This window comes from Gekko japonicus, unplaced genomic scaffold, assembly GCF_001447785.1.
Source record: "Gekko japonicus isolate JY-2015 unplaced genomic scaffold, Gekko_japonicus_V1.1 scaffold1137, whole genome shotgun sequence".
Taxonomy (NCBI): domain Eukaryota; kingdom Metazoa; phylum Chordata; class Lepidosauria; order Squamata; family Gekkonidae; genus Gekko; species Gekko japonicus.
Window position 1 is genome coordinate 189,309 of NW_015175393.1, and position 13,371 is coordinate 202,679.

Sequence of the window (13,371 nt, forward strand, 5' to 3'; positions counted from 1 at the left end):
CGGAGAGTATACGAGGGACCGGAGGGGAATGCCGCGTGCCAGCGCGATCCCACCACCGGCGTCTGGAGGCAGCCCCTGGCAAACGTTTACTGGTACCTTGGAGGTACTAGTTTTTTAAGGCGCATTGTCGGCGGTAAGCCACGGGTGCGCTCCACTTCCCAGTGGTTGGGGTGTGATTGCGCCCGGATAATCCGCCCACCATCCGTGCCTCTCCCGCGGCAACTTTGCCGTGTGACCGGGGCCCATGTTTGTCAACCCAAAATGCATAGAGTGCAAGGACTTTGTAACATGTGAATTGGTCCAAATTCTTTAAAGTCTTTTTTTTTAAAGAGGAGATAGAGATAGAAGTCATAACAATACAAAAAAAAATTTTTGAAGGGGGTCCTAGATTAGAAGTTGGAGGCTCCTGGATATCGAAAGGTATAAAGTTATTTCCTGCATTTCTGTGCCATTCTTCTTCCATCATGGAACTCCAGGTGGCTTGGATGGCATGCCCAGGTTATCTCCAGTGCAGGCTATGATCCAACACAACCCTGGTTAGCTTCAGCGAGGCCGCTGAATTGTTCCAAAATTGAACATATGCTATGCATACACATAAAGTTGCCTTAAACTGAATCAGACCCTTTGGTCCATCAAAGTCTACTCAGACTAGCAGCGGCTCTCCAGGGTCTCAGGCTGAGGTCTTTCACCTCCCCTGTTGCCTGATCCTTTTAACTGGAGGTGCCGGGGACCAAACCTGTGATCTTTTGCATGCAAAGCAGATGCTTTACCCCCTGCGGCCACACTCCCCCATATGCCCCTCCTCATATGTCCTGGGGTGCAGGATTAAGGATTCTGCCAGCGCTCTTTTTGTAGCAGGAACTCCTTTGCATATTGGGTGACACACGCCTAATGTAGCCAATCCTCCAAGAGCTTACAGAGCTCTTCTTACAGGGGCTACTGTAAGCTCCTGGAGGATTGGCTACATTAGGGGTGTGTCGCCTAATATGTAATGGAGTTCCTGCTACAAAAAGAGCCCTACTGAGAACCATTGGGCAGTCTGCTCAGTTGGGAGGAAGCAGGTGGGCTACCCCAGCAGATGTATTTCGGGAGGATCTTTAAAACATCGTTTTCAGGTTCCTGCATTGTTTGCGCTCCGAGCCTAAATGTTATTCAGTGACGTGCGTCATACTCGAATGCGTCGGCCAAAAAATAATAATAATAATACAATGGAAAGGAGAACAAGCACTTCACAAGATTCATTCTGCAAAAGTCCACAAAGCAGGCGAGGGATTCCCAGCAAAAATAAACCACCAGCGTCTTATCCAGCAGACGGGTGCTCGAAGGAAAGTTAACCCCGTGGAAGTTCTAAAGTTAATTTTTCATTTTTACTTTTTCTGCTTCTAGATTATGTTGCCTTGTTCAGCACCAAATGTCATGGATGTGACTTCCCCGTTGAAGCAGGAGATAAGTTCATCGAGGCCCTTGGACACACTTGGCACGACACCTGCTTCATTTGTGCTGTAGGTTGTGTGCCAATCTGTTTACCTTTTTTACTATATTGCAAAAAAACCCCACATTTGTTTTTCTTTATGAGTGGCAGAAACGTGAAGAATGCCAGCAGACAGTCTTTCTCAACAGGATGTTAATGGTGACTGTGATGTGCTCGCTTATTGGGGAGATGGTTTTACCTTTAAAACACTCTCTGTGTGCCTAATCTTTGTAGATTTCTGCTACCACCAGGAATTAAAGATTCCAAATCGCTTTCTTTTGGTAGAATGACCTAGGGTCTGGGCACTTCAAAGAACTATGTGGCTCTGAGGAAGGACTATTCTGATTTCTGGGATAAGTTTAAACAAAAAATGATTAATAAAGAACAAAATTGGTTTCTGGTTATTTTGAACTGTTGCTGATGAAAGGAACTTGTAAATATAACTGGCAAAGCTTGGTGTCACAAACAGTCTCTCAAACTCCCAAAACTCCACTCTGACAGGTATAAACACTCAGTCTAATCTCTCTCTCTCTCATCTATATAGCCACACAGGCTGAACTCTTTGTCTTATTCACACAGAATAGACTCAAAAACTCCCATAGACCCACAGACTATGCAAACTTCCCACACAGAATCTCCTCATAGACACCTCTCCTCCCACACTCTCAATCATCAGCCAATCATATCACACCTGTCTCCCTTTATCACTCTCCTTACAGTACTGCAGTCAAACTAAACATTTAAAGAAACACACACCCCAAAACATGAGATCATTGCAGTGACAATCGTAATGTCTGTAGAATCCTTGATGACAACTAGTTTTCCTGAAGGCTGCTTTGGGGGGAAGCAGGCAGCTCTCCATTCCCCCTCCCCCCACATGCAGCCAGGAGGAAGGGGGACACAAAGAGGCGTGAACCGGGGTGGACTGGCAGGAAAAAAGTGGCCCTGGACAAATGAAGGATGGAGGGAAGGAGAAAGAGCCAGCCATCGCTCATACAGGCTGGGGTGCTTTGCTTTCCCCTAGAGAAGTGAATGGCATTGGTCTGCTTATAGGGAAGAAAGTAAAGGCAGGTTTTGGAAGACAAAACTAGGACAGGGGCTGAGGCTGGTCTCTGTCGCTCCTGACCCGAGCTGAGAATCAAACCTTACTTCTTCACCTATATACTGCCTTGGACCCTGTTTCTTAGTCATGCTAGATCTAATGCAACAGAACACTGAGAGCGGAATGGAATGTTGGGATTTGAGATAGAAACATACACAGTTTTGCAGACATCAGAAGCCCTGGTGGACCACGACGCTGAAACGGGGGGAGCAGCATTCAACTAAGTTCACCAGCTGGAAATGAGAGAGAAATAAAAACGTAAAGGTGCACCAAAAACATGTTTTTAACCCACTGGGCAACGACAATATTGCCATCAGGGCAGCCAAATATATTATTTTAAAAGAAACTTGGTGTAACAGTGGGCTTTTCTGCATCCTCATCTTCCTTGCTTGTGAGTGACTGCTTCTTTGGGGGCAGGGGTTTCTGTTCCCCACACAATTCGCTCCTTCTAGTGGTCAATCTGGTACTGCATCGGTTTACATCCGGCATAAAAACCTGCCATGTAAAACTGCAGGGAGATATCCATGACTAGATGGGCCTGGAGGTCCCTTTCGACTCTATGATTCCATGAATGCAGAAGAGTCCAGTCATATACACCACACAATAAAATGACCTATAAAACAGCAAAGGGAGAATTAATAAACCCTTCTGTTGTCTCCGAGTCTTCCACTCAGAATGCTGATGCCTTCAACTCATAATACTAAATACCACTGGCTTTTGTGTACCTTGAGGGCTCATTCTCTGCTTTGTTCCCTGGGTTGGTGGCTCCCATTCTTTTTGAGGTCTACTCTAATGGCGACACTGAGCCAATGAATCAGCCTCTCATCTTACTCGGCAGATTCAACAAGGTCTCTCATTTGGCCAGATACTGCCCACGTAGGAAGAAATGCGTGGAATCTGTCACTCATGTTCTCCTGCACTGTAATCTGTACACGGACCTAAGGATCACACATTTATATTCTCTTTTAACCAGTATGGGTGCTTGTTCTGATGCACTTAAGGTGCATAGACTTTTAAGTGATCTCAGCCCGAACATTACAGAGAAGGTGGCTAAGTTTCTCTCCTTGGCTTTAAAGCTGCGTCTAAGGTTCTTTTAGATTTTTATATGTGTGCTTTCAACTGGTTTTAAAATGTATAAATGGTACTGATATTTTATGCCAATAAAGGCTGACTTGACTTGAATCAGCCTCTTTTCTTTCCTCCCATTGATTATATTGAATCTTCTTCTAATTTTCAGGTGTGCCACGTGAATTTGGAAGGCCAGCCCTTTTATTCAAAGAAGGATAAGCCACTGTGCAAGAAGCATGCACACGCCATCAATGTCTAAAAGAAGAGCCAGCCGGAAGCGAGAGCAAAAGTGAACGGATTAGGGGTTGATGAAATAGAGATAACTGTGGATTTTTGATTGTGGGGAAGAGGGCAGGGGAGACTCTGAATAATGAACAGCTCTGAAACTGAACCCAATGGCTTTTATATTTGCAGATCTTTGTTCTTGCATAGTTTATATAAGCGCGAATGAAGGTTCAACACTTGACAGTGAAATACCGCTGCAAAAGTTTGAGCAAAATGAACAACAGGAATAACATTGTTTTAAAAGCTGTTGAACACAATTTAAAATATTCAGTATCTTCTAACATATGCACCAAGGCAAGACTTAAGGCTAATATAATGCACTAGTGCTCAAAAAGAAAAACAAAACAAAAGAAATCAGCCTTAGTATTACCACATAATACAAAGTGCCAAAACAGATGGATTCAGATGACTTGTACAGTAGTAACCAATAGCAATTGGTAGGTTAAAGTATTTATCACAAAAGAAATTATACGCCACTGGCTTTCTTTTCTGATTGCCACATTCGATAGACCTTAGAATAACTTTTATAGCTCTCACAGAATGACGTAATAGCACCCTACTCTGTTTTTCTCCGGCCCTATTCACAAGTTACAGGGAATGCATATACAATCCTTGCATGGTGAACACTTGTTTTTTTAATACACGTGCTTTGAGTAATTCTCATGCTACATTCAATGCATGTACAACTGAACGTGTGATGTAAGTAGAGATGTAAAATTTCCAGAAATTTTGAAGCTCGGAAAAAAACCCGTTTTTTTTCAGGGAGAAACGGAAATTTTCGGAAAAATTGAAAAAAATGCTACATTAACATTTCTTTTGTCTTTTCTAGATTGAAAGTCATTCTGTTACTTTAGGAACATAAAATATGAGTATGGACATTTTTACTTGGCATGAAATTATCACAACTAGCATATTAAAAATATAGTGTATCCAAACAATTAGTACAAACAGAATACCCAACCACATGCAAAAACAAAACTGAAACTTTTTTATTTTCTTCTGACAGTCGCACCTCCTGAAGGAAGAAATGCATCTTGTTCTTGCATTGGAGAGTTCAGTTTGTAACCTAGGACTTGCTTGTCCTCAGTGCTCAGAAATTAGGTCAATCTGATACCATATATATATAGTTTAGAAATTATTTGGAAAATATTTGAACACCTTGTCTTAAAATATTTTATTCATCATGTTTAAATAAAACGTTCCATAGTCAATTTTTTTTTCTTTTTTCAATTTTTCCAATTTTTTGGGAAAAAACACAAAGGCTTCAGGGAAAAAACGGTTTCCCCCCCCGAATTTTTCCGGTTTTTTTCCGGGCCTTCACATCTCTAGATGTAAGCCACACAGTTATCCAGGTACCAGTCCCCGGTTTCAGTTGCAGAATGGAGACGGATTGGCTCTTTCTTACCCATAGATGTATGCACATACATGCAGGATGGACATGTGTACACTGTAACCTCTGAATAGGGCTTCAGTCAAGGCTGGAATTGAAATGCAATTAAAGGTGGATCTACACTTGCCTACAGCAGTGCGGGACCTGCTTCCCTAAGGAATGGTCCCATGCCGCTTGGTAAAGTGTATGTCTGAAGGAACCACGCTCAGTGTGGGTGCCGATACAGATCCATCCTCAATAGAAGTTGCACCCGCTCCCAACTGGGCATCATTCATGTGAGAAGGAACAGGCCACTGGTCCCGCATGGGGCTGCTCGGGACTCTCACAGTGCAGTCCTAAACAAAGTTATGTCGGCTTCAGTGAACTTCAAAGAGTGTTAACTCTGGTTAGGACTGCGCTGTCATTGGAGCAACACGAGGCCATGCTTTGCGCAAGTATCTCCTGTGCTGCTGAGGCTATGAGTTGGCCCTAGCATTAATGGGACAGAACGAGGGGTAAGTGTGGCGTTGTTTGCACACACCGGCATGGAAGCTATTCCTGATCGTATTATCCCCCCAGGGCTTTTGTGTGTGTGTGTGTGAATACTGCAGTGATACGGAAGGAGGTGATGGCCCTCCTTTGCCCAGCACAACGGATTACAGAACACGATTATGGGACGACCTCTCTGGGGAGGTGTGCCTGCCCCCCTCAACTTTCAATCTTCAGGAGGCAGTCGAAGACAGTTTTATTTAAGACTGCATTTGGCTAATGTAGGTTTTATTTATTGGCCGTCCTAACTGGAGGTTGTAAATTGTGGTCTTTCGTGAGTATTTCAGAATCATTATTTTATTTCCTTTCGTAGACTGCCTTGAGTTCCGCAAGATAGAAAGGCAGCCATTAAATGTTTTAAGTAGAGAGTAGATCATGTGAGAAGTAGCCAGTGCGCCGCACTGCCCATGAGATGCCGACGTTCACACCCATGACTGCGGCTCCCTGGGGTAAAACGACTGGGGAAGTTGCCTTCCGCTCAGCTTGGGAAGTTATGGGAAGGGATCTGTTTGGTTGGGGGAGTTGGTTGAAGGGGTAAGAGGAAAACCCAGAGTTGGATGACATTAATTCCTGTTGAATTAAGAAAATTAATTAAGAAAAGGTGCCTGGCGTCTGAGGCTTGTAGGGAGTTCGCTTATTTAGAGCATAGCAAGGGAATCACCATTCCCCAGTTTGTAATTATGTAATGGAAAAGGTGGGAAGAGAAACGGTGCATTTTATTTCTATGCAAAGTTGATTTATTTTTATCTGTTTCTCATCACCTGGGTAGGGGAAATGTCTCGTAGAGTATCGGTCTAAAATGGAGATGGGGAATGGGAGAGAGGCAGGGTCCTACGGTTCTTTCCACGCCTTTGAGAACGAGGCAACCTGTTTTTCTACTCAGACCGATACCATCTACAGGACGGCCTTATAGGCATGCCCACTTCTAACTGTGATTAGATTAGTTAGGCATGACATATCCGGAATGATTGTGTATGCTGCTACGAGGGAATAAAGCCTTTGGAATTTAGGATAGCCTTAGTGTAATAACTTTTTTTCAGGTTTTGAAGGAAACTTTCGCAATGTCTGAAGAATTTACTTACTGATGCTTTTGTATTGTTGCAAACGGCAACAAGTATTTATATTGACCGTAGCTTTGGATATTTAAGTTGTCAGGTAACAGATAGTGATGATTCCTGTCCACTCAGAAGAGAACCCTAAAATATGCTTTAAGCGTGGAAGGATTTACCATAGATCAGTGGCCCATCTGAGCAAACAAAATGGGCCTAGTATTGGATTCTGTGGTCAACCCCACAATAACAGAAGACATTTCCCTCATCAGAATGGGACCCCCTCCCCTCCAGCAGCCAGAAATGCCCCCCAAAAGGCTGCTGCGGGGGGCGGATGGACCATAGCAGGAGAGGGAAACTGGCAAAAACCGCTCCCCTTCCTATTCGTGGAAATTTATCATGGGATCCAAACTAGTATTTTGAAGCTGTTTACACTTGTGTAGTCCCAGTATTATACTTTGCAATAAGTAGCTTTGGCATCGATGCCTCTGATTTCGTATTTATAGCAACGTTACCGTATTCACCGTTCATTTAAAACATGTCACAGTCTGGTTTTAGGGATGTTTTATTTTTGACAACGTAGCCGCAAAATAGACTTAATAGTGACTATCTTCTTCCTCTCAGAACACTTATGCCTTATTTTACAAAATGTCGCTAAGGACGCAATCCAGTTAAAATTAAAGTTTAAACGCCCATTATGATTTATGGGGAGAGAGTGAACTAAACACTTTCTGATCAAGCTAAAATGTATTAGAATTAAAAGTGTTTAACTTTGAAAAAAAAAGGGCATGACTGAAACAGAGATTGGAGAACATGCCACAATATTCACGTCTTTAATATCTAACACTGTTCATTTTACTCAAACCCTATTTTATATATTTTGAGTGTGTCTGACCTCTAATAGATAGGCAAGTACAGCACTTTAAATTTCTTACCCTCTTGGCAGTTTTAACAAGGACTGCAGAACCATGTGAACAATTGTTCTTTAAAAAAGAGTCTCTAATGTTTTAGTCACACTTTTAATTTATCTGCAACACGCTGGTCTCCTCTTTTACAGCGGAGCTCCCTGCAGTCCGAAAAGTCACAAAACGCACAAAGAAGAGCTGATTATCACACTGCTGTTTTCCATTTCAGATTTTCTCTGGCTAGCATTTTTTCTGTATGCGACACTAATAAAAAGACAGGGAGCTCCCTTTATTGCTTCCTAACACAATAGCAATCAAACTGTAGAATTAGATCATGGATTGACCGCCCCATGGGGGCTCCTTCATTACTCATTAGGTTACTGGGGAGGCATTGTTGCCATTGGTCTGTGACTGGGTGCCCTAGTGTTCCAGGAATGCTTAGATGACTGAAATAATGGGGTGGGGTTAAGGGAATCTCGTGTAACATTCCCTCCCCAGCCCCAGCAGCCCCCAGTCTAGGCTTCCCAAGACCCCGCCCCAGAGGCCGTTCCCCACCGCCGGCGGATCGGGCCCCGGGGGAACCCCACCCCGTGCGCGTCACCCGGAAGTGACGTGACGACACCGGGCACGCTGGGGGCGGGGCCACGGTCATCCGAGGGAAAACTCTATGGTTTTCCCTCAGATGGTCGTGGCCCCGCCCCCAGCGTGCCCGGTGTCGTCACGTCACTTCCGGGTGACGTGCATGCGCGCTCCAGCTGCAGCGCGGGAGTCCCCCGGTAAGGAAGTATTTCGACTTGGCAACCCTACCCCAGTCTTTAACTGCCAAATGCACCAAAACCTATTCACCTGATGGTTTCCTAGTACAGTTTCAAAGAATATAATCCATTATCTATAGACATCTTGAGCATGTTTACATGGTAGTTTTAGAGTGTGATCCGAAGAACATTCACTCGGGGAGGATTCCATTGATGTCAACGGCAATCCAAAGTTAGGGCAGATACTTCTGAAGCCAACTGACCTAAAGAAATAACCGTTCCGTGCCGGTGAGTTCTGTATTCAGTTAAGCATTATAACTTGGAAAGAGGGAGGACACTTATGGAAGACCACGGCTCCTCCCCTGTGGTCAGCAAAATCGGCAGGGTGGAAAAGACACTATGCAAGTCCCTTCCCACTTAGGTTACTCTTCTCTTACAATTACACCAGGGGTCCCCAGCCTTTTTGAGCCCATGGGCACCTTTAGAATTCTGACAGTTCAGACGGGGCCTTTCTGCCGGCATAAACGCAATCACACTTACCTCCATCTTGCAGATTCCTCCGGTGTACGCCCGCTCACACGCTGCGGGTGTCGGCGTTGGGGTTTTTTTAAAGCACAGTTTGAGCATGTGCTTAGGCAGCCATTCAGAGAATTGCGATCTTTGCGCATGCTCAACCCCCCCCCCCCCATTACATTTAAACTTTAAAGGAAAGGACTTACCTTTAAAGTTTAAAGCCCAACCTGGCCTCCCTTAAGTCCCGGACTCCTCTGGGAAGTTAAACTAAGGGATTTTTTTTCTTAACAAATGCTCAGGGCGAAGCTTCGTCTGAGCGCATATCGCTTACTTTTAAAAAAAAAATGGCGGGGGAAAGCCGGAAGCGTCAGGCTTCCGATGGAAATGGCAAGGCACTGGTGGAGAGCGATCAGACGCCGGGGTAAACCGGAAGCCACCGTTGCACTCAGTATACCACCACTTGGGACCTAGTGGCAGAGTGCAACGATGTAAAGGGCTTTACACCGGTTAGGGACAGGAGGCAGATTTTCGTCGTGTGAACGCCCGTAAGTACACCGGTTGGAACCGGCACCCTAACCGATGTAAAGCCCCTGTCTGAATGCACCCAGTGTGGTGGGCACGCAGCTCCAAAATGGCTGCCACAAACTGGCTGCTGCAGGAGGCAGAACCAGCCACAAAATGGCTGCCGTGGCTTACCTTCAGTCACACAGTGAAGATCCTTGTGTTGTGGTGGCAGCTACTGCCGAAGCAAAAATTTTTGAAAATCGGCACAGCCGATCAGATCCCTAATGGCCAACCGGAAACCTTGAAGGGCAAAAAGCCCCGTCAGGCCCCACCCACTTCCTAAAAGCACTTGGTGGTTACCATGGCGCCCAACAGCACCATATTGGGGATCCCTGAATTAGACTATTTGCATGAGCAGTTAACTCTCACAGACAGTCTCCCCCACCTCCAATGCACCCGCACTAGCTCTTATTGCTGGGTAAATGCATTCTAGGGTCAAGGGGTTCTTCGTGTTTGGGTAGAATCTCACACATCTATCCTGCCGAGACCACTTTTCTAAGGAAAGCAGTTATATGCGTATAGAATACAAAGTAGGCTACCCAATCAACCATTACATATTTGGCAGGTTCAGTTGCGTGCTGTCTTTGTGACTAGTAACAATTTACCTGGTTAATGTTACTGTTAATTTTCTTACCATTCTGTTTACTCAGAAGAAAGGTGGTGATTTCTCTTCCTGTAAGTCAAATACTGTACCCGTGAATGACCAAAACAAACAAAAAGGTAAAACAGAAAAGCATCCGCCTTTATTAAATGAGGCATGGTTAAAAACTGTCAACATTCATTTCTCTAAAGCTGAAACAAGTCTGTTTAAAAAACCTTCTGGGTGCAATCCAGACCTGATCCTACTATGGTAAGCCTCTCATTTGTTTTTGTGTCTCTAGGGTTACCAGTTGTCTCCCCTGGCTACCGGTGGGGGATGAGGGGTTAGGGTTGTCAGATCCAGGTTTGGAAACTCCTGGAGATTTGGGGATGGAGCCTGGGGAGGACGGGGACCCCCTCAGTGGGGTGTAATGCCACAGAGTCCACCCTCCAAAGCATCCGTTTTCTCCAGGGGAACTGATCTCTGTCGCCTGTCATTCCAGGGGATCCCCAGGTCCCACCTGGAGGCTGGCATCCCTACTCTAGATTGTACTCTCGGTGTGGTTGGCTTTTAATTTTCCTGTTGGCCTAAAGGCCAGCAAATCTCTCATAATCCATAATTCAGAGAACGCCACCAAAATAATTTACCTTTAGAATCTAAATATAATCAAGTTCATGACAAATTTAATTTGAAAAAAACAACAAAATTTCTCAATTTTGGTCCTTCATCGGTCAGTGAGTTGAATGTAATATTTTACTCAAAGCTCTCTGTATTCAATAACGTGAATGCTGCAGCACTAAATATATATTAGCACCTGCTGTGAGGCTATGCAACATTAGTTAATAAGACCCGGTAGTAGATGCGAGTATATTTTAAAATGGAGCTTATTGACATTTGCAACCGAGTTATTTGTTCCTGCAGCAATCAAAAGCCTTTTGCTTTTTGAAGTGTTTGGAAATATTGATCTGACACCACAAGTGACCTTGCTTTTACATATGAGTTTGGATTTGATCACTTTTTTTTTTCCTTTTCCTTTTCTTTCAAATGCTCAGTTATAGTGTGTGATTCAGGAGGTTTGAGTGACTATTCCTTGCATGGATTATCTGTGCCAACACAAATAAAATATTCTGCAAAAAAAAAAAAGTACAGAATTCTTTCTGAACTTCACAAGGAGGTGAAGAAGAGCTCCTTTGGCAGACAAGAATTTGTATCTCTGGTAAAGAGCGTCTCACATAACCAGAATCATCAAGAGTAAAAGGAGGATTTACTCTATTTGCGCATCAGTCTACCACCAGATTTACACATATGATGGCTCTTAAACCAGGAGGTTGGGACTTAACCTGTGAGCTATGATTGATAGGGTCACTAACTCAGGTTGGGAAATTCCTCGAGATCCGGGGATGGTGCCTGGCGAGGGAAGGGGATTCACCCAAGATGGAATGCCATAGTCTGCCCTCCAGAGCAGCGATTTTCTCCAGAGGAACTGACCTCTGTCATCTGGACATCAGTTGTCATTCCCTGGTAGTCAGAATATCTGCTGACCCCTGCCTTTTTCACTGCTGGATTTCAGTGAACTGCAGAGCTCCTTTTCCGCGATGGATATTATTTTTCTCTCTATCCCGACTGGCCGCCACCAGTATGCCGGTCCCGTGTGCTTCTTTCTCTCCACTTACATTTGATTTTGTGCTTTCACCCGACCCTTGGAAAAATTGTTTATATCCCATTTTTCTTCCATCAGATGACTCAAAGCAGCATCTGGCGGGTTTTTTAGGAGGTCTCCCATCAAGGCACTAACCTCACCTGGGTCTGCTGCAGTTTTCCCTATAACGTGTCTTCCTGCCATGAGACCATGCAGTATTTTATATGCATGCTCGCAAGTATAATTCCTATTTATTTGTCTGTTTTTCGCATTTGTATCCCGCCCTCCCCAGTGGGCTCAGGGCGGCTAACAGAGGCAAGGTCGTTAGCCTTGCCATAGGTAAAAACATATAAAAACATAGTAAAAACGTCCAACATTAAAACCACAGTACTCAATCCAATTACTGGTCTCCTAAATCCAAGATGGTTATCACCACAGTTCCAGATGGTACTCCCAGGGTTATTTTTGGGCAGGAACGCACAGGAAAGGAGTTCCGGCTGGCTCCCAAGTTGGCCACGCCCAGCAGGAACTCATTAGCATAATAGGCCACGCCCAACAGCAGGAACTCATTAGGATTGGCTACATTAGGGGTGTGGCCTAACATGCAAAGGAGTTCCTACTACAAGAAAGCCCTGGGTTTTGACAACAAACAAGGTAAACAGAATAAGAAGCAAAAGGTGGGTGTGGCTGGATGAGCACACTTCTGGTAACATGGGGGTGTGGCCTAATATGCCAATGAGCTGTGCTGTCAGGGGTGTGGCCTAATATGCTAATGAGTTCCTGCTGGGCTTTTTCTCCAAAAAAAGCCCTGGGTACTCCCATGGTGTACGTGTCCAATGGCGACGGCTTATCAGATCTACAATTTCCAGGTTGTTCTTCGGGCCTCGTCGATGCATCCTTTAAGATACCTTTTCAGTGGTGGTATAATGGGGCGGCAGCTCCTACTCAAAGGCCTGGCGGAAGAGCTCCAGAACTGCACGAGGTCCCGCAGGGCCCGGATCTCCCCCAGGTAGGAGCCGCCACCGAAAAAGCCCTGGCCCTGGTCACAGCTAGTTTGGCATCCTTGGGGCCCGGGATGACCAACAAATTTTGGGCCCCCGACCGTAGTGCTCTTGGGGGAACATGTGGGGCAAAGATGAACAGGATACAATATGAATTAACCCTCATTATTTTCAAAGGGCTGCGATTCCCCAAATTAAATGCTGCCTAGAAGAGATGGCATTTTAAAAAAACAAACTGTAGAAGAGGGAAAATGCAAAACTTTCCCGATAAAGTTTGAGTCCAGTGGCACCTTTAAAGACCAACAAAGTTTTATTCTGGGTATAATCTCTCATGTGCATGCATGCTAGATACTGAAGAATTGTGTGTGCACATGAAAGCTTATACCCAGAATAAAAATTGGTTGGTTTTAAAGATTCCACTGGACTCAACACAGCTGCCCACTGGAATCTATTTTCGAATAATAGTTAACCCCCTGTTCTAGTCCGTCTGTTGTCATCACAGGCTAATTTATGGTGAATGA

The 13,371-nt window shown here is 44.7% G+C and overlaps 1 protein-coding gene across 1 annotated transcript in view; it reads left to right on the forward strand.

The window, feature by feature from the left end:
- LDB3 (LIM domain binding 3) overlaps window positions 1-4,079 on the forward strand; it is a gene marked incomplete at its 5' end in the record, with an annotated part of 167,514 nt that extends 163,435 nt beyond the window's left edge. The window contains 2 exons of the mRNA XM_015425655.1: window positions 1,387-1,502; window positions 3,811-4,079. Coding sequence (XP_015281141.1) covers window positions 1,387-1,502; window positions 3,811-3,900 — 206 coding nt within the window. The remainder of the gene's footprint in view (window positions 1-1,386; window positions 1,503-3,810) is intronic.
- Window positions 4,080-13,371: the final 9,292 nt, after the last annotated feature.